This window comes from Myotis daubentonii, chromosome 5 (assembly GCF_963259705.1).
Source record: "Myotis daubentonii chromosome 5, mMyoDau2.1, whole genome shotgun sequence".
Lineage (NCBI taxonomy): Eukaryota > Metazoa > Chordata > Mammalia > Chiroptera > Vespertilionidae > Myotis > Myotis daubentonii.
This window is the reverse complement of record NC_081844.1, coordinates 34,324,662-34,352,420: the sequence shown is the minus strand read 5'-3', so window position 1 is coordinate 34,352,420 and position 27,759 is coordinate 34,324,662. Positions and strand designations below refer to the sequence as shown.

The window sequence follows — 27,759 nt, the reverse complement described above, 5'->3', positions numbered from 1 at the left end:
TGCGGCCACGCCCTCTGGTCCTAGTACCACTCACGGCCTCGCCCCCTGGCCCCAGGTACCATCTGCGGCCACGCCCCCTGGCCCCCGGTACCATCTGCGGCCACGCCCCCTGGTCCCTGGTACCGCCCTCGGCCACGCCCCCTGGCCCCTGGTACCACCCTCGGCCACGCCCCCTGGCCCCTGGTACCATCTGCGGCCACGCCCTCTGGTCCTAGTACCACTCACGGCCTCGCCCCCTGGCCCCCGGTACCACCTGAGGCCACGCCCCCTGGCCCCTGGTACCATCTGCGGCCACGCCCCCTGGCCCCTGACCAGCCCCCACCCCTTGAACAGGTCCTCGCCCACAGCCACGCCCTCTGTGTCTGGCGTCTCCCAGAGCCTAGTCCCGACCCCAGAAACTAGTCTCTGCTCACACACCGCCCGTGGGTCTCTCCCGGCCCCCGCTCGCCTGGATCACCACCTCTGCCCCGAGCCCCCAAGATTCTCGCTCTCCGCGGTGGGCAGCCCGTGACCGGAAGCCCGTGCGGAGCCGCCAGCCCGAGACCGGAAGTAGGAGCGCGGGGAGGCGCCGCGGAGGCTGCCGTGGCGGCTGGCTTCGTGGTGTGTGCTCCGTCTTCTCTGGGTGGGACGGCGTCCACGTGGTACGGTTGGCCGCAGTGCGAGGGGAGGACGCGGTGAGCTGCGGGTGGTCGGGGCGCTGCAGGGAGGGGCGTGGGCTGAGGGCACCCCGTCACGGCCCGGGGACTGGCTGTCCCGCCCGGGACCGTTGTCTGCCGGGAGCTGCTGGTACCTCCCAGCTCTGCGCGCCGCTTCCCTCCTTCCGAGCTTCCACCCACCCCAGCCCCCTTCCCCCTCGCCGGGTGTGATGATGGCCCCCAGCGGACTTGCAGCCTAGTCCGGAGGCTGTGTTCGGGTTATTACAAGGGGGCGGGGCGGGTACCATTGGCATCTGGAGGGCGGAGACCGGGGATGCCGCTCCACGACCTCCATGCACAACCTTCGCAACAAAGAATTATCCAGCCCCAAACGTCAGTAGGGCTGAGCTTAGGAAGCCCTGCCCTAGGGCCTTACAGCCTCTGGGGCTCTGAACGAACTGTGGAAATTGTTAAAAGTCAGCTGAGTCATGGATAGGGCCCCCAAGTGACAAGCCGCGTTGAAAGTGACTGGAGTCGCCCAAAACTCTGCAGCCAAATGAGCTGAGCGAGCCAATTGCACACAGCATGAACCTGCTTTCCCGCTTGGGGAGCAGCTGGCTGGATGGGACTCAGGAAATTCCAGTCACAGCCAACAATTACACGTTCATCAGCAAATTCAGAAAAGAAACGTGAATGGGATGGCTTTGCCATTCAGTAACTGTATTATGCTCTGTAAAAGGCCTCAAAGGCAATCTTTGTGCTTTTTTTTTTCTCCTCCTCAGACAAGAAAAGCACCTCTAGAGTTCAGGTTTGAGTTGAAACCAGGTTTGAGGCTCACCTTTCCTCACTGATTTAAGAGTCCTGTGTGACCAGGTGAGGGCTGTGTGGAACTTGTGACAACAGGTTCCACCTGCCTCCACTGGGCAGAGAAACTGCTAATGGACTTTCTTGAGCTCAGATCGGAAACACACAGAGTCACTAAGAATGAGAGAATCTTTTTTTAAAATATATTTTTATTGATTTCAGAAAGGAAGGGAGAGGGAGAGAGAGATAGGAACATCAATGATGAGAGAGAATCATTGATCGGCTGCCCCGCACTAGGAATCGAACCCCCAACCCCAGCATGTGCTCCTGACAGGAATCGAACTCAGGACCCTTCAGTCCACAGGCTGAGGCTTTATCTACTGAGCCAAACCGGCCAGGGCAAGAATGAGAGAATCTTAAGAAAAATTTCTTACGTTTGATGCATTATATTCAAGGGAAAGATAGTAAGGTGTGTGTGGCTATATGTATGTAAATAATTCAATAAATACAGTTACCTGAAAATAAATACACATTAAATAGGTAAATAACAAAATGTGTAAGAGTACAGAGATATGTATTTGCTCACATTATATACTAAAAATGTTGGTATTTTATATATAAGTATAATATATAATTTTTACATGTATATGAAGTATGACAAGTCATCCAACTACAGACTAGCAGGAATATTTAGCAACATTCCTCAGTCCTGTTGAGTTTGACTTCTAAAGCTCTATAAATCCTCCACAAAGATTTGAGGGCATCAGGGAGACAAAAAGTTTTTAACTTTTTTATATTAGTAACATAAATTTAAATTGACCAACAAACAAATGTATTTTGGACAAGTGGAATTTTTTCTCAATGAGATTTAAAATCATTTGGAGGAATATTAAACAACAACTTACAGATTGAAGGGTAGGGTGCCAGTTTCCAAAGACTGTCCTCCACAACTTGCCTTCTAATAGAAATTAACTTTGTTTCTTGAAACTTTTCTGAAATAACAGTCTGGTGATTCATATTGAAGAGAAGCATTTTAAGTAATTTTATATTCAATTGTTGGGCTTTAATCATTGTGTGTGTGTGGGTGTGTGTGTGGGGGGGGGAGTATATATATATATATATATATATATATATATATATATATATCCGTGCCTTTTTCATTAGCTTTCCTGTATCATTGTTGAGGGTAATATTTGCTTGTCATACAACAGATCCTTTTTGAGTGTGCAATTTAGGGGACCAGCCATCCTCATTTATTCGGCTATGAGGAATTTGCCAGGATATAGGACATTTAGTGTTCAAATCAGGACAGTCATAGGCAAACCAGGATGGTTCATCATCTCCATGAGCGAGGCCCTGAGCCAGATGCAGAGGGACCCTGGAGAACCAAGCAGACCTTGTCTTGCCTCCATGGAATTTACATTCTAAACAATTAATTACGTAAGTGATGTGGGAGCTTGGCACAGAGGACTCAACCTGAGGGAACAAGGAAGTCACTTTGAGAAGGCCTGATATTTAGCTTGAGCTAAAATTGGGGCTGGATTTTGCTAGTCATAGAACTAGACTAGCGTGAAGGTGTGGGAGTACATTTAAGAGAGCACTTTGGGCAGAGAGAACTGCCTGAAAACAACCCCAAACGCAGGAGAGCCTGGGGTTCTCCATAAACTGGGAAGACAGGGGTGGCTGAAGCCAGGACAACAACCTAGGGAAGGAATGTGAGCCAGGCTGGACAGATGGCAGGCAGGAGCAGGTCAGGCATTACTTTTGACTCTGTTTTAAAGCCAGTGAGCAGACGCTGAAGAGGATGTGTGGTTAGCACTTGGTTTTTGCATGCCGATTAAAATGGACTTCAGGATTAAGAACGAGGACTTAAGAGGGAAGATAGAAGGTGATAGGAAGAAGTTTAGGATTAAGATGGTTGTACCCCAGGCCTGGATAATGGCTGTGGAGGAGGAAAGAAGTAGAAAAAAAAAAGAGACCTTAGAGTTTAGAACTAAGAGAATATTATAATGCTTCCATTCATGCATGCATTTGTCAGGTAGCACAGAGCATTTACTATGCTCCTAGCTCCTGTCCATGCAGACCTGCAGGCATCACCCTCTCCCAGGTCCATGTTTTCACCCCACTTTGCCACTCACAGGTCCGCCCCTCCACATCCGAAAGAAAGTCAGGCCTGAGTATATGTAGGACTCCTCTGTCCACCACGGTGGCCATTAGCCACGTGCCGCCATTTCAGTTAAACCAATGAAAAATACAACTAAAAACTCATCTTCTCAGTCCCAATGACCATATTTCAAGTGATCAGTAGCCACCTGTGGCTAGTGGCTGCCACACTGGACAGAGCAGAATTAAAGAACATTTCTGTCACTGACAGTTCTGTTAGGCAACACTGGTGTGAAGAGGCCCGTTCTCTGTGACCTTCCCAGCACCAGCATATCCAAGAGGAGATAGGAGTCTCTGAATCTGTAACCTGAGCAGAGTCCCCTTCTGCCCTCACGTGAACTCCAACTGCTGAAAGACCTTGAAGGGGTACTTGGGGTCTGAGAGTGTCCCAGGCAACTTGCCAGTGTCCTCTCCTCTTGGGGCTCTGTGAGCTGGGTGGATCCTTGCCGGGAGCCAGTCCATCCTTGCTGCTTGACACAGTCGCTGCAGGGAAGAAACATCTGCACAGCATATGTTTCAAGGGACCTGGTGTATATGGCATACTGTTCTTAATATGTTTGCTCACCTTCTTGGCGCTATGTGTTTTAACCAAGGTCACCTCTCCGAGAAAGGTTGTTTCCCCAGGTAGGGATTTTTCCCTGAAGTTAGGGAGGGAATAAAACCCCTTAACTAAGTGCTAGGCGGGTAGTTAATCACTTCAACTACGAACAATCATGCTTAAGCTACATAATCTTTACTCCCTGGAATGGAGATAAGAAACGCCCTAACCTTTAGAATAGAGATTGATAGGATTGGAATCAACTGGTATAAATACAGATGTAACAAGACAACAGGACACAGAACACAGACACAGAACCTAGACACAGAACCTGGCGAGAGAACATGGCAACAGAACCTGGCAACAGAACATGGCAGGAGAACCTGGATAGAACCTGGCTGGAGAACCTGGCTAGAGAACCTGGTGACAGAACTTGGCTGGAGAACCTAGACACAGAACCTGGCTGGAGAACCTAGCGAGAGAACATGGCTAGAGAACCTAGACACAGAACTTGGCTGGAGATCCTAGACAGAACTTGGCTGGAGATCCTAACCAGAACTTGGCTAGAGATCCTGGCTAGGCTGCTGATCAACTGAACGCTGTCTCCGTGTCATTCCTTCTTCGCAGACTCCGTCCACACCTTTGGGGACCCCTGGACCTGCTGGGGTTGGACCCCAGCAGATCCTACCTCTTCTCTTTCTCCTCAGCTCAGTGACTGTGACTCTTCCTAACTACAAATTGGGTGCCTGGTGAGGAGAAAGGAGCCATCCTCCACCTGCAGCAGGTAAGGAAATTCTGCCACAGTCATGTGGGTCTGCTGGACTCACACCAAGGCTCAGGGAGGGTTTGATTGAGAGGCTGTATTAGTTTCCTATAGCTGCTGTAAAATTATCATAAACTTTGTGGCTTAATGCATTGCAAATTTATTTTCCTGTGGTTCTGGAGGTCAGAAATCCTAAATGAGTTGGCTGGACTGCATTCCTTCAAGAGTCTCTGGGGAGAATCCATTCCCTTGCCTTGATCTTCATATAGAGGCTGCCTGCATTCTTTCCTTGGCTTAATGCTTCTCTTTTCATCTTCAGAGCTAGCAGTGTAGCATCTTCCAGTCTCTCTCTCTCTCTCTGACCTCTGTTTTCATCATCACATCTCTTTTGCAGATCCGGACCCTCCTGCTTCTCTTTTATAAGGACCCTTGTGATGACATTGGGCCCACCTGGCTAATTCAGGATCCTCTCCCCATCTCAAGATCTTTACCTTGATCACATCTGTAAAATTCTTTGCCTTCTAAGGTAGCACATTCACAGGTTCTGCGCAGTGGACATCTTTGGAGCAGGAGTGTTAACCCGTCTATCATACAGGCCCAGGAGTCATCGACTCCCTACAACTCCTTTTCACCTGGCCCACACTCACTCTTAGTGTCTTATGTTCCCCTCTCTGTACACACTCACACCATTTATTGCTTTCATCTCTTAGGTGCAGGGAGGATACACATAGAGACCTCAAGAAGCTAGTTTTATGGAATTATATTTTATTCTGTTACTACATTCTATATATGCTGCTTGGTATTTTGATTTTTTTTTCCACTTAAATTTATTGAAGATAAGAATTTATCAATACATAGAAATTGTCTTTTTCTTTTTTTGGCTGCATGTTTCTTCATGATGTGGGTATCCCATAGTTTATTGAACTGATTCCCTATTGATGGTCATTTGTGTTGTTTCCAATCCTTTGATATTACGGTATAATAAGGCCACAGTGAATACTCTCGCTGTTCTGTGCTGATCTCAGCCTATTAATAACCAATGTTGAAATAGATTCCTAGAAGTTCCAGACCAGCCCTTGTGGTTCTGATTATGATTGCCCTTCACCAATAACTATAAGGAAACTGAAAAGATACAGGTTAATGACTTACAAGACCTAGAAAGCACACCTTAGCCCACACAGGAATGTCATAGGTAAAGAGAGTTCATGGGACTAGGGTTCTGCTTTTATTGGGATGTAGGGTGGGAGCCTAAGGTTCATGGATTCACTCTTTATTGGTGAATTTAAAACATAAGAACAAGAATTTGAAGTGCAGGAAGAGAAAACAAACAGGTAGTCCAAATGGTCAGTAATTAAAATCAATCAAGAGCTCTAAAATAAAGAGCCTCTGTATCGGAGGCAGCTGGCCTCTTTATACAGTCCTGAGACTGCCAGATGTGTTTTTTAGAGACAGCTGTATTTGTACTGGATGCCTCTTTGAAATGGATGTTGTCTTGGAATCAAAGCTTAAGTCAGGCATTTGCATTACAAAAAAAGAAAAAAATGTCAGGGTTTACACTAAACTCACCCAGGTCTTTTAGCATGTGTGTTACTGTTGCAATAGATCCCTAGAGGTTCCATTGACAGTGAAAGAGTAAATGTTTTTGATTTTGCTTGACATTGACAAATTCCTTCCATAGGAGTTGTACCCCAGCAATGTATGAGAGTGCATTTCCTTCCATACAGCCTTGCCAATAAAAGAAGTGGCCCGCCATGTCTTTGTTGATCTGACTGATAAGAACTGGTATCAGTGTAGTTGCAGTCTACATCTCTGTGAATAAGATTATTGGTGGTTCTACCAGTTGGATTGGTAGTGGTAGAAACAAATTATACTGTGTTGAGGAGTGAGTGGGACATGAGGAAATGAGACAGAGAGTGAAAACACTGAGAGGCAGAGATGGAGCAGTAACTGGAAAGAAAACTGCTATTAGACGTATTTCATTACTAAATACTGCATTGGATTTAATGGTGAGAGAGTCTAGTAGAGTGGGAGAGCTTGGAGGGAAGGGTAAACAAGAAGTCATCAATAGTGTGCAGCTCCTAAGGGCAGGTGGGATGGGACACAACAAAGCTGTAGACTCTGGCCTTGTAAAGGGGAGACAGCTCCTGGTTTCTAACAGAAGAGCGGCAGGAAACAACGTTCAGATTGTCATTTTGACATCAGGAAGGTAGAGTCCTCTCATGATGATCACTTTGAGAAGTAGGATGTGGGGCCATCTGCTGAAGGTCAGGGTATATTCCTTACCTGTTGCTGCTAAGCTTAGTCACTTAAAATAATAGTAGTCATTTCCTGTCTCACAGGTTTTGTAGTTCAGGAATTCATCTTAGGTTCAAGGTTCTGGCTCAGGGACTTCGGTGATTTCTTTTTCTTTTTTTCTGAAGAATTCTTTTTTTTTTTATGCTCTGTTTTTTTTCTTTATTGATTAATGTATTACATATGTGTCCTTATCCCCCCCCCCATTGCCCCCCAACCCCCTCTTTCATGATTTCTTAGCCAGGTATCAGCTGAAACTGCAGTCATCTGAAGGCTTGACGGGTGCTGAAAGATTCGCTTTCAAGGTGGTTCACGCACATGCTGGCATTTGTGCTGGCTGTTGGAGAGAGGCCTCAGTTCCTCTCCAAGTATCTCTCACCACAGGACCACGTGCGTGTGCTTGCAGCACGGCTACCCCTTGAGCAGTAGTTTTCAACCTTCTGGCCCTTTAAATACAGTTCCTCATGTTGTCACCCAACCTTAAAATTATTTTCGTTGCTACTTCATCACTGTAATGTTGCTACTGTTATGAATTGTAATGTAAATATCTGATATGCAGGATGGTCTTAGGCGACCCCTGTGAAAGGATCGTTCGACCGCCAAAGGGGTCGCGACCCACAGGTTGAGAACCGCTGCCCTAGAGCAAGCAGTGCAAGAGACCAAGGTGGAAACTGCTGTGCCTTTTAGGACGCAGACTTAGAAGTCACCTCCACAGTATTTTATTAGTCACACAGCTCAGCCCTAGTTGAATGCAGGCGTGACTATCAGGAGGCTTGAATCATTAAGGCTACATAGGAAGCTGATTGCCATAGAGGGAAAAGGTGAGATTTAAAGAGATTAGAAAGGTTTGATTAGTAGGAAGCTCCATTGACTTACAGGATTGTCCTGCAGGGTTGAGGGCTCTTTTCATGTTGGTGATCATATTTGTCTAAAGGTGACAATAGCTCAGTTCTCCTGCAGGCTGGTCTGCCCAAGAGCTGTCACAGAGCAGGCAGATGATTGGAATCATGTGGTCAGAGTTCTGCCGGAGCACTGTGAAGGTGGGGGTTAGGGATAAGGAAATTTGTGGAAATGAGGGACATTGTAATCCAGGCTGGGTAAGCATGAAATGAGGAGAGAAGGTGACTGAGGGTAGCAAGAAGGGAGGACAGTAGGTGGACTGAGTTCTTTATGTAGTAGAAGACACATGTAGTGAAAGGAAAAAATGAGTGAACAAAGTAAAAGTTGGGGAGGTTGTGTTCAGAAAGAGGGAAATTTCTGAACTACTGTTCTGGATAGTGAAGCAGTGTCAGGTGATGAGCAAGCCCAGGGTGGTGCCCATAGAAATGTGTGGCAAAGGTGGAGTAAAGCAAACTCATAACACAGTGAGTCTGAGATCATCTGAGTGAAATGGGACTGGAGCTGAAAGAATAATGGAAGTCAGGTGCCCAAGTCTCAAGTGAATAGGGTTTGAAGGTGGGAATGTGATTGTGACAACCACATGGATGAGACTAAGTGAATCTGAGAATTTAAAAGGAGGTGGAGCAGCCCCTGGCTGGTATGGCTCAGTTGGTTGGAGAGTTGTCCCGTGCACTGGAGGGTCACGGGTTCGATTCTTGGTCAGAGCACATACCCAGGTTTTGGGTTCAATCCCTAGTAAGAACGCATATGGAAGGCAACCGATCAATGTTTCTGTCTCACATCCATGTTCCTCTCTCTCTCTCTTTCCCTCTCTCTCTGAAATAAATTTTTTTTAAAGAAAATATTGCCTCGGGTGAGGATTAAAATAAGTAAATAATAAAATGGGGTGGGGCAGTAATGTACTGGTCTTACCATGGTGGACAGAAGACAAGTTTTGCCATCAACAGCCCTGGGTTTATCAACTGCTAGGCAAAATAAAGGCCCAATAGCAGACATTGCATTTTGAAGGAGAACATGATGGGCGGCTAAGATAGATTTGTCCTCAGTAACCTAGAGAAAGAGAGAAGCTATGACTTTTTCATATTATCTTATTTATTCCAGACTGCATTGTGGGAGTAAGAAGAGAAGCTTCCTGGTTTTTCCATTGCTCTGTTGTTTAGGAAAAGTTACTGGCTGAATCATAGGATCTTGTCATGGTTCTATTCCCCACCTCTGGTAAGTTGTGGGGTCCCAGCAGCTCTCAGAGGCCAGGTGTTAAAGGCCCCTGTACCACCGAGGCGGTAGGGGAGGGGCTGAGCAGGTGAGGCAGGAGTGGAGCTCAGAGGTCACTGGTCCCTAATTAGGTTTTGGGTATTTGGGATTTCCATAGTTTTTGTGACTGTGGAGATGTTATCTGTGTGGTAAATGTGCAGGAGCTTTTGAATTTCATCTCTAATTCTTTTTATAAACCTGATTAAATGACAATGATGTCCCTTGGATTTTCAAATTCTGTGAAACGTGAAGAATCTCTTCCTCAAGTGCAATACGACTCTTGAGCTCTGTTTTCTGGCCCTGGTAAGACAGGGCTCTGCTCTGGTTTTTTAATGAAAGGGGTGTGTGTGTGTGTGTGTGTGTGTGTGTGTGTGTGTGTGTGTGTGTGTGTGTGTTTATTCACAGGTAGGAGGGGAGTTTGTGAGTGTTAGAGTATAGATACACCTGGATTCTTGTGACTTATTTATGACTCATTTCTACTTCTCCAGTTCAGTCTTCCCTGTACCCAACACCCCCTCAAAAAGGATGCACAGAGGAGGAAGGGTTTGTTAATGGCTTCCCGACAAGCTGGTTACCGGTGAGTCATATGTTTCTTTTTCCATATCATTATTTTTTGGCCAAAGTTGAACTTATTATCTTTCAATGACCTGCAGCCTCACAGCCAAACCAGATCTTCAGGCATCCAGGATCTCTGAGCATCTAATGGAGGGTGAGAGACTGCTCAAACAAAGTCAGTATATGCCAGTATTTACTACATTGCAAAGTTTCCTGCAGGGTCACTCTCTCAGGTTCTGCTGATAGTTTCTAAGGGGACATTAAGGAAAGACATGACTGTTTCCTAAACTCAAGCAATTGATGGTGGCCATTAGGAAATCATTCATATGTTTACCAAATATTTCTGATTTCTGCAATTTCTCAGGCCTATGTTCAACCTTTGAGAGTGAGGGCTGAGTCCAAAAGCAAATTAGAGTAGAGCCCAGAACTCTGAGATACAAAATACACCTTCTGCTTCGAATTGCCGGTCCCCACTCTTGCCATCTTGGCCCTTTTCCTATATAACATCAGTGGTCCTTGGCTAAGCCATATTGTTTTCGATGACTTTAGGACATGGTGACCTTCAAAGATGTGGCCGTAGAGTTTACCCAAGAAGAGTGGGCATTGCTGGAACCTTCTCAAAAAACACTGTACAAAGATGTGATGCTGGAGAACTGCAGGAACCTGGCATCGCTTGGTAAGCCTGACACCATTCCTGCATTTATTTCTTAACTCAAGCAACAAGTCTTTCCTTTTTTTTAAAATTGAGGCACCATTCATATAACATAAAATTTACTGTCATAACCATTTTAAAATATACAATTCAGTGGCTTTGGTGTATTCACAGTGTTGTGCAACCATCAGCACTAATTGTCTTCACCACTAAAAGAAACTCACACCCATTAAGTGCCAATACTCATTACATTCCCCACTCCCAGCTGCTGGCAACCACTAATTTGCTTTCTGTCTCTATGAATTTGCCTATTTTAGAACATTTTATATCATCGGCTCATAAAATACGTGATCTTTGTGTCTGGCTTCTTTCAGGCAGTATAATGTATAAAGGTTTGGCTGTGTTATAGTATGTATCTCAGTTATTTATGCCTTTGTATGACTGAATAATATTTCATTTTGTGGGTATACAATTTTTTGTTTACCCATTCAATGGTTGATAAACATTTGGGTTGTTGCCACATAACAGGTTGTTATAAATAATACTGCTATGCATTTTTATATACAAGTTTTTATTTAAACCTATGTTTTCATGTCTCTTGGGTATATATCTAGGAATGGAATACTGGGTCACATCCTATCTAATAATAGACAAACATGGTTATTAACTGTACCTTCGCTATGCCTCCCATTGGCTAATCAGCAAGATATGCAAATTAACCGCCAACAAAGATGGCAGTTAATTTGCATACATAGGTGTGAAGCGGCAGAGCAAAGACTAAAGGCGGCTCCTGCCGGAGCAGTGAAGACTGAAGGCGGCTCCCCCAGAGGGAAGGCCTGGGTGCCGGGTGCTGGAGGAAAACTGGTGCTGGCAGCCAGGAGAAGGGAAGGCCTATTGCACGAATCTTTTCGTGCAACAGGCCTGTAGTATTACGATATTTAGCTTATTAAGAAACAGCCAAACTGTTCCCCCAGCATCTGTACCAACATATGAGTTCAGATTTCTCCACATCTTCCCCAACATTTGTTTTTGTTTTTTTATTATAGCCATTCATATGGGTATGAAGTGGCATCTTGTTTTGATTTGCATTTCGTCCTGATGACCTTGAACATTTTTCCCTTTCCTTGTTAACTATTTGTATATCTTCTTTGAAGAAATGTTTATTCAGGTCCTTTCAAATTTGGTTATCTTTTTGTTCTTGGGTTGTAAAAGTTCATAATATATCTTGAATACTATACCCTTATTCAGAATATGATTTGCAAATAATTTCTCCCATTCTGTGGTGTCTTTCCATTTTCTTTTTTTAATTTAATTTTTTAAATTTTAGTACAGCTGGTATGTAATATTATATTGGTTATATGAGTTTTAGGGTACAGTATAATGATTTGATATTTCTATACCTTACAATGTGATCACCCCACTAATTCTAGTAATAATCTGTCACCATACAAACCTATCACAATATTATTGGCTATACTCCCCCTTTTTATCCATCCTCCCAACCCCCTTCCTTCTGGCAACCATCCCTTTGGTCTATGTTTCTATGAGTCTGTTTTTGTTTTGTTTGTTCCTTTGTTTTTGAGATTCCATGTATAAGTGTAACCATACAGTATTTGCCTTTCTCTGCCTGACTTATTTCATATAGCATAATACCCTCTTAGAGCAGTGATGGCGAACCTATGACACGTGTGTCAGAGGTGACACGCGAACTCATTTTTTTGGTTGATTTTTCTTTGTTAAATGGCATTTAAATATCCTATCTAATAAAAGAGAAACATGGTAATTAGCGTACGACCGCTACCCTTCCCATTGGCTAATCAGGGTGATATGCAAATTAACTGCCAGCCAAGATGGCGGCCGGCAGCCAGGCAGCTTGAAACTAACATGAGGCTTGGTTGTTTCAGTGACAGAGGAAACCAACGTTCCCCGCCTGCCTTGCAGGCCTCTGAGCCTGCAGTTTGAAACATTGTAACAAATATAGAAGCTAAACAAAACCCCAGAAACCTGCTTTCAGCGAGCTGGGATCTCAGAGCTGGAGTTATACATTGTTTCGATTATAGAACACAAACAAACCAGATTCCTGCTTTCAGCAGCAGAGGCCTGAGAGCTGGAGCCAGAGCTAAAGCTGGCCCAGAATAAAAAGAAAAAGAAAAAAAGGAGCAGTTGGGAGCTTCAGCCCTCAGCCCCTCACCCAGACTGGCCAGGCACCCCAGTGGGGACCCCCACCATGAAGGGCGTGTGACCAGCTGCAAACAGCCATCATCCCCTCATCCAGGCTGGCTAGGCACCCCAGTGGGGACTCCCACCCTGATCCAGGACACCCTTCAGGGCAAACCAGCCAGCCCCACCCATGCACCAGGCCTCTATCCTATATAGTAAAAGGGTAATATGCCTCCCAGCACCGGGATCAGCAGAGCCGAGAGGCCTCCCGGCACTGGGATCAGCGTGACGAGGCAGCGCCCAAACCCCCTGATCGCCCTGCCGCTCTGTGTGTGACAGGGGGCAGGGCCACAACCTCCCTATCTGCCCTGCTCTGTTTGTGACAGGGGAAGGCACCCCAACCTCCTGATCAGCCCTCCTCTGTGCCTGATACGGGGGAGCTCCCCAACCCCCTGATCGCCCTGCGGCTCTGTGTGTGACAGGGTGCGGCGTCCCAACCCCCTGATCGGCCCTGCTCTGTGGGTGATAGAGGGCGGCGCCCCAACCCCCTGATCCGCCCTGCTCTGTGTGTGACAGGGGGGAGCTCCTCAACCCCCTGATGGGCCCTGCTCTGTGCATGACAGGGGGGAGCTCCCCAACCCCCTGATTGACCCTGCTCTGTGCGTGTCAGGGTAAGGAGCCCCAACAACCCTGATGGGCCCTGCTCTGTGTGTGACAGGGGGCAGAGCCCCAACCCCCTGATTGACCCTGCTCTGTGCATGACAGGGGGTGGCGCCGCAACCTCCCCATCGACCCTGCCTTGAGTGTGACAGGGGGCGGCGCCCCAACCCCCTATCGGCCTTACCCTGAGCATGAATGAGGGTGGCATCGCAACCTCCCGATCCGCCCTGCTCTGTGCATGACAGGGGGCGGCGCCCCAACTCCCCAATAGGCCCTGCTCTGAGCCCAACCAGGGGCTGCACCTAGGGATTGGGCCTGTCCTCTGCCACCTGGGAGCAGGCCTAAGCCAGCAGGTCGTTATCTCCCGAGGGGTCCCAGACTGCGAGAGGGCACAGGCCAGGCTGAGGGACCCCCCTCTTCCCCCTGAGTGCACAAATTTTGTGTACCGGGCCTCTAGTATAAAATAAATATCAAAAATATAAGTCTTTGTTTTACTATGGTTGCAAATTTCAAAAAATTTCTATATGTGACACGGCACCAGAGTTAAGTTAGGGTTTTTCAAAATGCTGACACGCCGAGCTCAAAAGGTTCACCATCACTGCTCTAGAGTCATCCATGTTGTCACAAATGCAAGATTTTATTCTTTTTTATTGCTGCATAATATTCCATTGTATATATGTACCTCATTTTTGTTATTCATTCTTCTGTTGATGGACACCTAGGTAGCTTCGATATATATTGTGGCTATTGTAAATAATGCTGCAGTGGGCATAGGGATGCATGTATCTTTTCAAATTAGTGTTTTTGGTTTCTTTGGGTAAATACCCAGGAATGGAATTGCTGGGTTGTATGGTATATCTATTTTTAGATTTTTGAGGAGTCTCCATACTATTTTCCATAGGGGCTGCATCAGTTTGCAGTCCCAGCAAGTGCACAAAAGGGTCCAGGACTTTTGTTTGTTGGAAGTATTTTTATTATTCCTTTGATCTCATTAGCTATAATCAGTCTGCTCAGATTTTCTGTTTCTTTTGATTCAGTTTTAGAAGATTTTATGTATACTAGAGGCCCGGTGCACGAAGTTTGTGCATGGGTAGGGTCCCTAGGCCTGGCTGGTGATCAGGGCTGATTGGGGCCTTCCTTTCCCGACTGCCGGCTCTCAGCCAGGGCTCTCCTTTCCTGGCTGCCAGCTGCCATCCAGGGCCTTCCTTTGTTCCACACCATCCCCTGGTGGTCAGTGCACATCATAGCGAACGATCAAACTCCCACTCGAACTCCCGAGGGGACACTTTGCATATTAGCCTTTTATATATATATAGATGGCATGATGCTTCAACCACCTGAGCCACTTGGCCAGGGCTTTAAGTTAATTTTTACATGGTTTGGAGGAAGTGTCAACTCCACTGTTTTGCAAAAGTTGCCCCAAAACTTTGAAGAAGAGACTATTCTTTTCCTCATTACAGTTTTTTGCACCCTTGTCAAAAATTATTTGACCATAGTCGTATGAGTTTTTGTACACTCAATTCTATTCCATTGATCTATATGTTTGTCCTTGTGCTAGTACCTCCTGTCTTCATTACCATTTCTTTGTAATGTAAAGTAAGTTTTGATATCAGGAAGCATGAGTGTCTCTTTTTTCTTTTTCAAAACTGTTTTGTCTGTTAAGGATCCCTTGCAATTTCATATGAATTTTAGGATCAGCTTGTCCATTTTTGCAAAAAAAAAAAGCTGTTGGAATTTTGATAGTGATTACATTGAATCTGTAGATCAATGTGATTGGGTATTGTCATCTTAACAATATTAAGTTTTCCAATTACATATCCTTTTGTTATTCATCTGTAATAAGATTCTACTATGGTCAGATAAGATACTTTGTATGATTTCTTTGTTATTTTTTATTCAGACTTGTTTTGTGTCCTAACATATGGTCTCTTCTGAAGAATGTTCCATATACACTTGAGATGAATATGTATTCTGTTGTTGGATGGATTGTTTTATATGTCTACTAGAGGCCCAGTGCATGAAATTTGTGCACTGGGGTGGGGGTGTCCCTCAGCCCAGCCTGTACCCTCTTCAGTCTGGGAGCCCTCGGGGATGTCCGACGGCTGCAGAGGCGGGAGAGGCTCCCACCACCACTGCTGCACTCGCTACCCATGAGCCTGGCTTCTGGCTGAGCTGCTCTCCCTTCCTGTGGGAGTGCACTGACCACCAGGGGGCAGCTCCTGTGTTGAGCGTCTGCCCCTGGTGGTCAGTGCATGTCATAGTGAGTGGTCATTCTGCCATTCGGTCGATTTGCATATTAGCCTTTTATTATATAGGACTAGAGGCCCAGTGCACAAAAATTTGTGCACTGGTGGGGGGGGATGTCCCTCAGCCCCACTTGTGCCCTCTCACAGTCTGGGACCCCTCGGGAGATAACGACCTGCTGGCTTAGGCCCGCTCCCAGGTGGCAGAGGGCAGGCCCAATCGCTAGGTGCAGCCCCTGGTCGGGCTCAGAGCAGGGCTGATTGGGGAGTTGGGGTGCCGCCCTCTGTCATGTACAGAGCAGGGCGGATCGGGAGGTTGCGATGCCACCCCCAGTCACACTCAGGGTAGGGCCGATTGGGGGGTTGGGGCGCCGCTCCTGTCACATTCAAGGCAGGGTCGATGGGGAGGTTGCAGCGCCACCCCCTGTCATGCACAGAGCAGGGCCGATCAGGGGGTTGGGGCGCTGCCCCCTGTCACTCACAGAGCAGGGCCCATCAGGGTTGTTGGGGCTCCTTACCCTGTCACACACAGAGCAGGGCCGATCAGGGGGGTTGGGGAGCTACCCCTGTCACGCACAGAGCAGGGCCGATCAGGGGTTTGGGGAGCTCCCCCCTGTCACACACAGAGTAGGGCCGATGGGGAGGTTGCAGCTCCACCCCGTCACACACAGAGCAGGGTGGATCAGGGGGTTGGGGCGCTGCCCGCTGTCACCCACAGAGCAGGGCCGATCAGGGGGTTGGGGCACTCCCCCCTGTCACACTCAGGGCAGGGCTGATGGGGAGGTTGCGGCTCCACCCCGTCACACACAGAGCAGGGCCCATGGGGTGGTTGGGGCACTGCACCCTGTCACACACAGAGCAGGGCCGATCAGGGGTTGGGGCGCCTTCCCCTGTCATGAACAGAGCAGGGCGGATAGGGAGGTGTGGCCCCACCCCCTGTCACACACAGAGCCGCAGGGTGATCAGGGGTTTGGGCTCTTCCCCCTGTCACGCTGCTCCAGGGACCAGGAGGCCTTGCAGCTCCGCTGATCCCAGTGCTGCGAGGCCTCGTGGCTCTGCTTGACACGGGCAGTGAGGCCTCACTGCTTCGCTGATCCTGGGGCTGGGAGGCTTCACTGATCCCTGTGCCAGGAGGCCTCGCGGCTCCACTGATCCCGGTGCCAGGAGGCCTCGCGGCTCCACTGATCCCTGTGCCAGGAGGCCTCGCGGCTCCACTGATCCCGGTGCCAGGAGGCCTCGCGGCTCCACTGATCCCGGTGCCAGGAGGCCTCGCAGCTCCGCTGATCCCAGTGCCTGGAGGCATATTACCCTTTTACTATATAGGATAGAGGCCTGGTGCACGGGTGGGGGCCGGCTGGTTTGCCCTGAAGGGTGTCCGGATCAGGGTGGGGGTCCCGCTTAGGTGCCTGCCCAGCCTGGATGAGGGGATGATGGCTGTTTGCAGCTGGTCACACACCCTTCAGGGTGGGGGTCCCCACTGGGGTGCCTGGCCAGTCTGGGTGAGGGGCTGAGGGCCGTTTTCAGGCTGGCGGGTGACTGAAGCTCCCAACCCCTCCTTTTTTTCTTTTTTCTTTTTATTCTGGGATTTATTTACCTTCTATGGCTCTCACTGGAACTGAGAGCCAGCTTTAGCTCTGAGGCTCGGCTCCAGCTCTGAGGCCTCGGCTGCTGAAAGCAGGTATCTGGTTTGTTTGGCTTCTATAATCGAAACTCTGTTGCAACTCCAGCTTGGCCGGCTGGCTGAAAGCATGGGGTTTGTTTAGCGTCTATAATTTCAACATTGTTTCTTAGAGTGCAAGCTCAGAGCCCAGCAGCGGCAGGCGGAGAACCTTGGCTTCCTCCATCACTGGAGCAAGCAAGCCTCCTGTTTGCTTCAGCTGCCTGGCTGCCAGCCGCTATCTTGATTGGCAGTTAATTTGCATATCACCCTGATTAGTCAATGGGAAGCGTGTCAGAGGTACGGTTAATTACCATGTTTGTCTATTATTCGATAGGATTAGGTCCAGTTAGTGTATAGGATTAGCGAAGTCCTCTGTTTCCTTGTTGGTCTTCTAACTACTTTCTGCCTATTATTCAATGTGGTATGTTGAAGTCTGCAACTATTACTGTAGTCTTTATTTCTCCCTTCAATTCTGTCAATTTTGAATTTATATATTTTTGAGCTCTGTTGTTAGGTACATATATGTCTCTGTTATATCTTCTTGATGAAGTTGTCTTTTTATTATTAATATCTTTCTTTGTGTCTTATAGAAATTTTTGTCTAAAAGTCTATTTTGCCTGAACTTAATATAGCTTCACAATCTCTCTTTTATCTGCTGTTTTCATGGAATAAATTTTCCCAGCAGTTGCCAAAACCGGTTTGGCTCAGTGGATAGAGCGTCGGTCTGCGGACTGAAAAGTCCCAGGTTTGATTCCGGTCAAGGGCATGTACCTTGATTGCAGGCATATCCCCAGTAGGATATGTGCAGGAGGCAGCTGATCGATGTTTCTCTCTCATCGATGTTTCTAACTCTCTATCTCTCTCCCTTCCTCTCTGTAAAAAATCAGTAAAATATATTTTAAAAAAAATTTTTTCCCAGCAGTTGACTTTCAACCAATTAATGTCTTTACATGTAAAGTGAGTGTCCTATAGATAGCATATAATTGGATGATTGTTTTGTCCACTCTACCAAAATCTGCCTTTTAGTTGGACACAGATTAATCCATTTACATGTAAGATAATCCTATATAATAAAAGTGTAATATTCTGAGTGTCCGACCAGTTGCTATGATGCACACTGACCACAAAGGGGAAGACGTTCTGACCAGTAGGTTAGCTTGCTGCTGGGGTCCAGCTGATGGGGACTGGGCAAGAGGGCCCCAATTGCCGGCCAGGTCAAGGGACCCCACCTGTGCACAAATTCATGCACTGGGCCTGTAGTTACTGATGAAGAACCTGTTTATGTCATTTTGTTATTTGTGTTCTATTTGTTCCTCAATTCCTCCATTATTATTTATTTTTTTGTGTTCTGTATTTTCTAGTGGGCCATTTTAATTCCCTGCTCATTTTTTGTTCAGTTTAGTTTTAGTTTTTTATTGAATTTATTGGGGTAACATTGGCATTTTTTTTTAGTTATTTTTAGTGGCTGTCCTGGGGATTATAATTAACATTTTAATTTATAATTATTTTGATTTAATACCAACTTTGTTCATTAGCATACCAAAGTTTTGTTCCTATATAGCTATACCATGCATATCCCCTCCCTCACTTTATAATGCTTTATCACCCCTTATATCTTATACATTGTGTGGCTATTAACATAGATTTACAATTATTGGTTTAAGCATTTCTCTCTCTTTTTTTTTAATCCTCACCCAAGGATATTTTTCCATTGATGTTTAGAGAGAGTGGAAGGGGAAGAGACAGAAAAAGAGAGAAACATCAATGTGAGAGAGAGGGTTACCTCTTGCATGCTCCCCACCCAGGGCCTGGGTCAGGGAGGAGCCTGCAACTGAGGTACATGCCCTTGACTGGAATCGAACCCAGGACCCTTCAGTCCACAGGCCGATGCTCTATCCACAGAGCCAAACTGGCTAGGGCAGCATTTCTTATAAGTCATATAGGAAAAAAGAGTTACAGAACAGAAATGAAGGCGTTATAAACCCCTCAAAAAGCAATTGTCATTGACAATTATATTTACCTATGTATTTTCCTTATCAGTGTTGTTTATTTCTTTTTGTGGATTTGAGTAATATTCATTGTCATTTTATTTCAGTCTGAAAGTGTCCCAATAGCATTTCTTATAAAATAGATACATTACTGCTGGGAGTGATCTCTGTCTCTTTCAGTTTAACCTATCTGGGGTTTTTCAGTCTTGGTAGTGTATATTTATGTTTTTTCATCAAGTTTGGTTAAGTCTTTAGCCATTATCTCTTCAAATATTCTTTTTTTAAAAATATATTTTATTGATTTTTTACAGAGAGGAAGGGAGAGGGATATAGAGTTAGAAACATCGATGAGAGAGAAACATCAACCAGCTGCCTCTTGCACACCCCCTACTGGGGATGTGCCCGCAACCAAGGTACATGCCCTTGACCGGAATCGAACTTGGGACCCTTGAGTCTGCAGGCCGACGCTCTATCCACGGAGCCAAACCGGTTTCGGCGTCTTTAACCATATTTAAAATAGGTGTTTTAAATTCTTTATCTAGCCCTGGCCAGTATGGCTCAGTTGCTTGAGCATCATCCTGTGCACCAAAAGGTCACTGGTTTGATTCCAGTCAGGGCATATACCCAGGTTGTGGGAGGCAACCAAGCAATGTTTCCCTCACACATTGATGCTTCTCTCTCTCGCCCGCCCTCCCTTCCTCCCTCTCCTTTCCTCTCTCTCTAAAATCAATAAAGTATATTTTTAAAAATTCTCTATCTACTAAGCTTAATGTTTAGGTTTCCCCAGGGACCATTTCTATATTTTTCCTATAATGGGCCATAAATTTATTTCTTTGCCTGCCTTGTAATTTTACTGGCTGAAAATTAGACATTTGTGATACTATCATATGGCAATTCTGGAATCAGCTTTTTCTCATCCCCAGGGTTTGTTTTTGCTGTATGTTTAGTGATGTTTCTGAACTAATTTGGTAATGTCTGTATTTGTTGTGTGTGGCTACTGAAGACTGCTATGTTGAAAACGCCTTGTATACCTGGAACAGAAACAAACGTCTCCTAGTCTCTGCAGATGGGCTCAGAGTATATAATGGGGTTTACACTCGCCATAGCCTTCACAGCCTGCTTATGAATAAAGCCTAAAGGTCAGCCAAAGCTGAGGACTTAGTGCTTTTTCACGTCTTTTCTGAGCATGTGCCCACCCCGAGTATGCACAAGGCTACCAGATTAAAAGTGTCAATGTCAAAAATGGCCATGTTTTTTCATCAAGTTTGGTTAAAATCTTTTTTTATATATTCTATTTTTTTTATATATATTCTATTGATTTTTTACAGAGAATTTTTTTTATATATTCTATTGATTTTTTTATATATTCTATTGATTTTTTACAGAGAAGGGAATTTTTTTATATTTTTTTATATATATATTTTTTATATATTCTATTGATTTTTTAATCAATAGAATAGAATTTTTTTATATATATATTCTATTGATTTTTTACAGAGAAGGGAGAGAGATAGTTAGAAACATCAATGAGAGAGATCGATCAGTTGCCTCCTGCATGCCCCCCAGTGGGGATGTGCCCGAAACCAAGATACATGCCCTTGACCGGAATCGAACCTGGGACCCTTCAGTCCGCAGGTCACAGGTTGACGCTCTATCCACTGAGCCAAACCGGTTCAGCAGTAAAGAATTTTTATGAGAGTTCATTTGAGCAAAACTGATGACAATTACCAGGAATCAAAATCTCAAATGCTCTGGAGAATAGCAGTTTTTCAGTTTCTTTTATGCATTTGATATTAAGGAGGGAACACAAGGAAGATTACAGGAAAATGGAAGCAAGCAAGGTGTAGATCAAATTACAGGATGGTTAAGATTATGCGCTTTCTTTAGGGTGGTCATGCCTTCGGGGAGTAAGCTGTATTAATTTAGATGCTCAAGACCAACGGGCAGGGCTTGCTTAAAAACCTCTCACTAAAGAAGTTATGTTAATAAAAAAAAAAAAAAGAAGAAGAAGAAGTTACGTTGTGCCCTGGCCAGTGTTGCTTAGTTGGTTAGGCATTGTCCCATGCACCAGGGGGTCCCCGGTTCTATTCCCGGTCAAAGGCATCTATGCTCAGGTGGTGGGCTTGATCCCGGTAGGGGTCATCGTGCAGGAGGCAGCCAATTGATGTTGCACTCTCACATCGACATTTCTCTCCTCCCTTCCTCTCGCTAAAAATCAATAAACTATTTTAAAAAAACAAAGTTGTGTTGTATGACTACCCACCATGACCTGTCCAATTAGGAATTTATGATCTATTTTTTTTTTTTACTTTATTTTTTTTTTTTATTGCTTAAAGTATTACAAAGGGTATTACATATGTATCCATTTTATCCCCCCGCCCTAGACAGTCCCCTAGCCTCCCCTATCACCCAGTGTCTTATGTCCATTGGTTATGCTTATATGCATGCATACAAGTCCTTTAGTTGATCTCTTACCCCACTACCTCCTGCCCCCCAACCCTCCCCGGCCTTCCCGCTGCAGTTTGACAATCTGTTTGAGGCAGCTCTGCCTCTGTATCTATTATTGTTCAAAAGTTTATAATGGTCTCTATGTCCATGAATGAGTGAGATCATGTGGTATTTTTCCTTTATTGACTGGCTTATTTCACTTAGCATAGTGCTCTCCAGTTCCATCCATGACATTGCAAATGGTAAGAGTTCCTTCCTTTTTACAGCAGCATAGTATTCCATCGTGTAGATGTACCACAGTTTTCTAATCCATTCATCTACTGATGGGCACTTAGGCTGTTTCCAGATCTTAGCTATGGTGAATTGTGCTGCTATGAACATAGGGGTGCATATATCCTTTCTGATTGGTGTTTCTGGTTTCTTGGGATATATTCCTAGAAGTGGGATGATCTATTTTTTTAAATATAGAAACATCAATGATAAGAGAGAATCATTGATAGGCTGCCTCCTGCATACTCCCTTCTGGGAATCGAGGCTGCAACCCCTTGACCAGAATCGAACCCAGGACCCTTCAGTTCTCAGGCTGATGCTCTATCCACTGAGCCAAACCAGCGAGGGGAGGAATTTATGATTTATTACAGCACCCTTTTTTCAACTACAAAAGGAATATGAAGGAAAGAGCTTTTCAAAAATTCTCAAAAATACATTGTTCCACACTTTTCCTCCCAAGTTTTCGGTCAGTCTTTTGTTTTCTTCTACGGTTTTCCCTCGCTTCAGGTGGCGGCGGCTGATATATTTGCCTTTAAATGTGTTTAGCATAGCTCAGCCCTTGGAGAGTTTGGGATTAGATAAATAAAGGCAAGCCCTTTGAGCCAAACCTTCAGAAAGGTCTAAACAAACAATCACAGTTCCTTGAGATAATGGTCCGTTCTGCTCCCTCCAGTATTAGGAATGTGGGCTGTTGTCTTCAAGGTCACGGCCAAAGCATGAAATGGAGAATTAATCAAGGATCAGTTAAAATATCAGCTGTTTTTTTTTCCTTGATTAAGCATTTTCCTGGTTGCTATAATCTAATAAAGTTAACTCTTAAAGTTTTTGCCAGTTTATTCATTGTATAGGGATGGGCTTTTGGAATTTAGTATTTCTTGTTTTCAATGTCATGACTTCTCACTAGAATTTCTTACACACTTCTGTGTTCCTCAGTCTGTGTTCCTGGGTCTGTACTCATTACATGAATGAGACAAACATGTTCTCCACCTTCACAGAGCTTTGTGACTGATGCCTACCCTATGAACTGAATATGTTTCTTACCCTGACTTTATTATCTCCATGGTTAAAATCTTTAGAGCTTCTGATGTGTGTAATTTAGACTTTGACATGGGCTTTGGGACTATAGTTGACCCTTGAATAACAGGTTTAAACTGTATGGGTCCATTTATACATAGATATACATAGATATTTTTTCAATAATTATACAGTTGGCCCATCATACCCCAGGCTTCACACCTGAAGATTCAGCTAACCACCGATCAAAAACAGTATTTTTGATCCATGGGTTGGGAATCTGTGAATGTAGAAAGCAAACTGTATGCATTGTTCTATGCCATTTTATATAAAGGACTTGAGCATCTGTGGATTTTGGTATCCACAGGAGGTCCCATCTCCCACGGATACCAAGGGACAACTAAAGTTTTGGGGGAATCAAATTAAATGCAGAGTTTTGACTGTGCAGGTAGTCAGTTCCCCTAATCCCCTCATTCAAAGGTCAACCCCTAGATATTTATGCCCTGTCACCTAGATATTGAATAAGGATCTTGTATTTTTGTTCCTTGGGAGTTATAGTAATTATTAGAATTTAGGTATAATTATTCCATTACTCTAAAAGTCTCACTTGGCCTCTATGGAATTGTTGGCTTCATTTTCATGGAGTTGCTTGTCACCAGCACAGTCCCCTTCAGCATGTCTTTTCTCCATGATTAGGGTATCATGTTGATAAACTCAGCCTAATCTCTCAGTTGGGGCAAGAAGACAAGGTGATGACAGAAGAAAGAGGAATTCTCCCAGGCATTTGTTCAGGTGAGCACCAGGAGGATATGACTGTTTGTGAGGAATAGCTGTGGCCAGTGATTTGGGACATGGAAGTACGTATTACATTAAGAAATATCAGAGAACTTTGTAAAATGTCCTTTTTTTTTCTGATGGAGATGGCCAAGAACATTTGATATGAGCATTTTTTCCCTTTTAACTTGCTGTTCAGCATCTTATACTTTACTTTGGACTCATAGGCTTTCGTCTCCCCTTGTTTTTGTTTTGTCTTGTTTTGTTTAAGTCTTTTTTTAACTTTTTGTCCAATTTCTTTCTACTTTACATCCCTGATAATTCCTTCTCTTAGAAATCTCTGACAAATCTTAATCCTTCTAGAATCCTTTCTTAAAACCTACAATTTGCATACTCATCCCTTTCACTGCAAATCTCCTAAAAAACCCTAATCTCTCAGAGTCTAGCTTTACTCATGTGTATACTATTTCTTTTCTCTACCAACTTAAATTCCTTTTCAATTTGTTTCAGATGTGGAGACTATACTTAAAGCCAAATGGTTAACACCTAAGAAGCATGTTTTTAGGAAAAAACGTTCTAATGGTGTAAAAGCGGTAAGACTAACATGGTGATTCTTGGTTTTTCACAGTAGAAGAATTCTCTAAGTTAGAAAACCACAAGATAAAAAGGAGTATCATTTACACAAGATAAAATGGTGTCTCTGGAGAGATGTTGTGGGAAAATTGTGAATTTGGAGAAAATTATAAGTTAGCTTCAAACTAGTTTTTTCACTGAGAGTTTCCAGAAGTAAATTATTTCCTTAAATGTGACTAAGATATTGTCTGTTGAATCATAAAGTGGTCTTAAATTTATCAAAAAATGCTCTTGTATGGTAAGGACTTGTATCTTTTTTAACTTCTACGAGCTCAAACTGGGCACATATCTTATACAAGCACTGAAAATAGTGAAAACATCAATTATATTAATTAGCATAATTCCTGGGAGAGAATTTGTATGACAACACTGAATATTAAAAATATTATGAATTATAGTTATTTATCTCTATCAACAGGAAAGAAATCATGTTGGAATGAAACTTAATGAATGTAATCAGTGTTTTAAAGTCTTCAGCACAAAATCTAACCTTACTCAGCACAAGAGAATTCATACTGGAGAAAAACCTTATGACTGTAATCAATGTGGAAAATCTTTCAGCAGTAGATCTTATCTTACTATTCATAAGAGAATACATAATGGGGAGAAACCTTATGAATGCAATGACTGTGGGAAAGCCTTCAATGATCCCTCATCCCTCAGACTGCATGTAAGAATTCACACTGGAGAAAAACCTTATGAATGTAACCAGTGTTTTCATGTTTTCCGTACTAGTTGTAACCTCAAAAGCCACAAGAGAATTCATACGAGAGAGAATCATCATGAATGTAATCTGTGTGGAAAGGCCTTCAGCACGAGGTCCTCTCTTACTGGGCACAATAGTATCCATACAGGGGAGAAGCCTTATGAGTGCCATGATTGTGGGAAAACCTTCAGAAAGAGCTCCTATCTGACACAGCATATGAGAACTCATACTGGAGAAAAACCCTATATGTGTAATCAGTGTGGCAAATCCTTCAGCAGTAGCTTTTCTCTTACTGTGCACAAAAGAATTCATACTGGAGAGAAACCCTATGAATGCAGTAACTGTGGAAAAGCTTTTAATAATCTCTCGGCTGTTAAGAAACATGTGAGAACTCACACTGGAGAAAAACCCTATGAATGTAACCATTGTGGAAAGTCTTTCACCACTAATTCTTACCTTTCTGTGCATAAGAAAATACATAATAGGTGGATTTGAATACAGTAACTGGGAAAGCATTCATTGATTTTTTAATCCCTCAGACAACTTGTGGTAACTCATGCCAGGTGTTAGAGTTACCTGTTGCTGCCTACCCAATTTCCCTCCAAAACATAGTGGCTTCAAACAACAAACACTTATTATCTCACAATTTCTGAAAGTCAGAAGTTCATAAATGGCTTAATTTTGTAGTTCTGGCTCAGTGTCTCTCATGAGGATCCAGTCAAGATTGTCATTAGAAGCTACAATCATCTGTATTTTTACTGCTGAAGAGTCTTTTCTAAAATGGCTGACTCACATGCCTGGAAAGTTAGTGCTGGATGTTGCCAGGGAACCTTCATTTCCTCACCATGTAGGATTTTCCATGGGCCTGAGCATTTTTATGTGTAGCACCAGGTTCCCTCCAAAGCATCTGACTGAGGGAGAGCTAATGCCGAAGCCATGTTGTCTTTTATAATCTAGCCTTGGAAGGGCATGTTATCACTTCCATATTGTATTGGACGCACAGACCAATCCTGATACAGTGTGGAAGAAGCCTACACAAGGAGTGTATACCAGGAGAGAGAGATCCTTGGGAAACATCTGAGATGCTTGTCATGAACTCGGTGAAGAAAGGCCTTCAGCTTTCCACATTGATTTGATATGAAGTATCATTGAGCAACTCTCAGGTTAATTCACTCTGGAGAAAAACCTTATGAGTGCAATCTTTGTGGAAAGCTTTCAGCTCAAACTCACCTTAATGTGCCCAGTACACGTGATAAATCAGTAGAGGAATACTCATATAAGGAATGTGAAAACCCCACAGCACATTCACATTACTGAGAAAACACTGGTGAGGTACTCTGAATGCAACAGTAAAGCCTTAATGTTCTCTCAGTTTTTGAGAGAGGTGAGGATTTATTCTGGGGAGAAAGTCCTCTTAAATGTAATCAGTACTGGAAAGTCTTCCATTTTTCCCATTCTTAGGAAACTGAGAACTCACTGCACAGAATATAAAGATTGAGGGAATGCCTTTAATGATACCCTTTACATTAGGAAAATATTAAATACTCCCTGGATGCAAAACCTGTCAGTGTATTAATTTTGAAGATCTTTCCATGATTCCTGTCTTTGTTGACTTGTGAGGATTCACAGTAGAGGGAGACCCTAGGAATGTAATCGGTACGAGGATGGCTCAGCCTCACCTCTTCACGGAGTAGCCACAAAATAATTTAAACTGGGAATGGAAAATGTAAACCTTAAGAGTGTGGTATATTACCTTTAACAGTGTCTAATCCTTAGGTTGGTCCATTATTTATTTATTTTCAGTTGTTTTAGTATAAACATTTATGTCGATAGCTATACCCTAAAATAAACCTGAAGTTTTATTCCATAGTTTGGTATATAATATTTACTCTTTGAAGATATCAATACATGACAAAGGTATTTCTGAATGTCTCCTGAGTGATTTCATTTATCATAATGAAACACTATATGTTATATACTTTTCTTCTCATTTAATGGCATTTTTGTCAAGTGGACTTTATGATGTTGATTCTTTTTTATATTTATATCCTAATATAGCAGTTACTTTTAGCTGCTTCTTCAGTGCCCATCCTCCCCTACTTACTCACTTAAAGAAACATTTTGTTCAAGCTGTCAGGCAGTATTGAAAACACTCAGTATGTAAGCTTTCCTGAAGCCCAAGGATGTGTTGACCTCCTCTTCTGGCCGTAAGTAGGTAGAAGCCACTGGGTGGAACATCATCTGGCTTGTTTGCCTCACTATATTCTCTTCACCTTTACTAATTGTTCCCTTGAAAGTGGGCTCAAAGCCTAGAATTGAAAAAGCTATATTTTGATTATGATGATTTTTAAAATCACAATGATATGGGCTCCCCAGAAACTTCTGATTGGCTATATCAACTCTAGATTGCTTTTTCTTAGGCTTCTCCTTAAATTATTAAAAGTAACCTCTGAGTGATTTTGGGGATTTAGTTTTGAGGAGGTGTGTTAATATCCACCTGAATGCAATATTTTACTGGTAAACCTATTAGTCAGATTTTATAAATGTTTCATATTTGTTTAAAAACATTGTGCATTCTGTAATTTTTAAATACAGAGTATACTAGGGGCCCAGTGCACGAATTCATGCACCTTGAAAAGAACTGTGGGCT

The 27,759-nt window shown here is 44.0% G+C and overlaps 1 protein-coding gene across 8 annotated transcripts; it reads left to right on the top strand.

Annotated features, from left to right (window-relative positions):
• Window positions 1-329: 329 nt before the first annotated feature.
• Window positions 330-27,033, top strand: ZNF558 (zinc finger protein 558). Of its 8 annotated transcripts, none has more exons than XM_059697509.1 (9): window positions 330-600; window positions 4,848-4,924; window positions 8,156-8,235; window positions 9,197-9,310; window positions 9,835-9,923; window positions 10,451-10,577; window positions 23,693-23,788; window positions 24,281-24,363; window positions 24,822-27,033. In XM_059697509.1, the coding sequence occupies exons 4-9, from the start codon at window positions 9,289-9,291 to the stop codon at window positions 25,602-25,604; spliced, it is 1,200 nt and encodes a 399-aa protein (XP_059553492.1). In that variant the 5' UTR covers window positions 330-600; window positions 4,848-4,924; window positions 8,156-8,235; window positions 9,197-9,288; the 3' UTR covers window positions 25,605-27,033. The 8 variants fall into 8 exon arrangements, with proteins under 8 accessions (XP_059553492.1, XP_059553487.1, XP_059553490.1 ...); XM_059697504.1 differs by having other exon boundaries at window positions 330-674; XM_059697507.1 differs by lacking the exon at window positions 8,156-8,235.
• Window positions 27,034-27,759: the final 726 nt, after the last annotated feature.

What these genes read in the sequence shown, in the direction of transcription:
- ZNF558 (XM_059697510.1), top strand. Translation starts at nt 9,289, where the DNA reads ATGGTTCTATTCCCCACCTCTG. An exon ending in GGTTCTATTCCCCACCTCTG is followed by an intron (nt 9,311 to 9,834) that starts GTAAGTTGTGGG and finishes CTACTTCTCCAG; the next exon opens with TTCAGTCTTCCCTGTACCCA. An exon ending in TCCCGACAAGCTGGTTACCG is followed by an intron (nt 9,924 to 10,450) that starts GTGAGTCATATG and finishes CGATGACTTTAG; the next exon opens with GACATGGTGACCTTCAAAGA.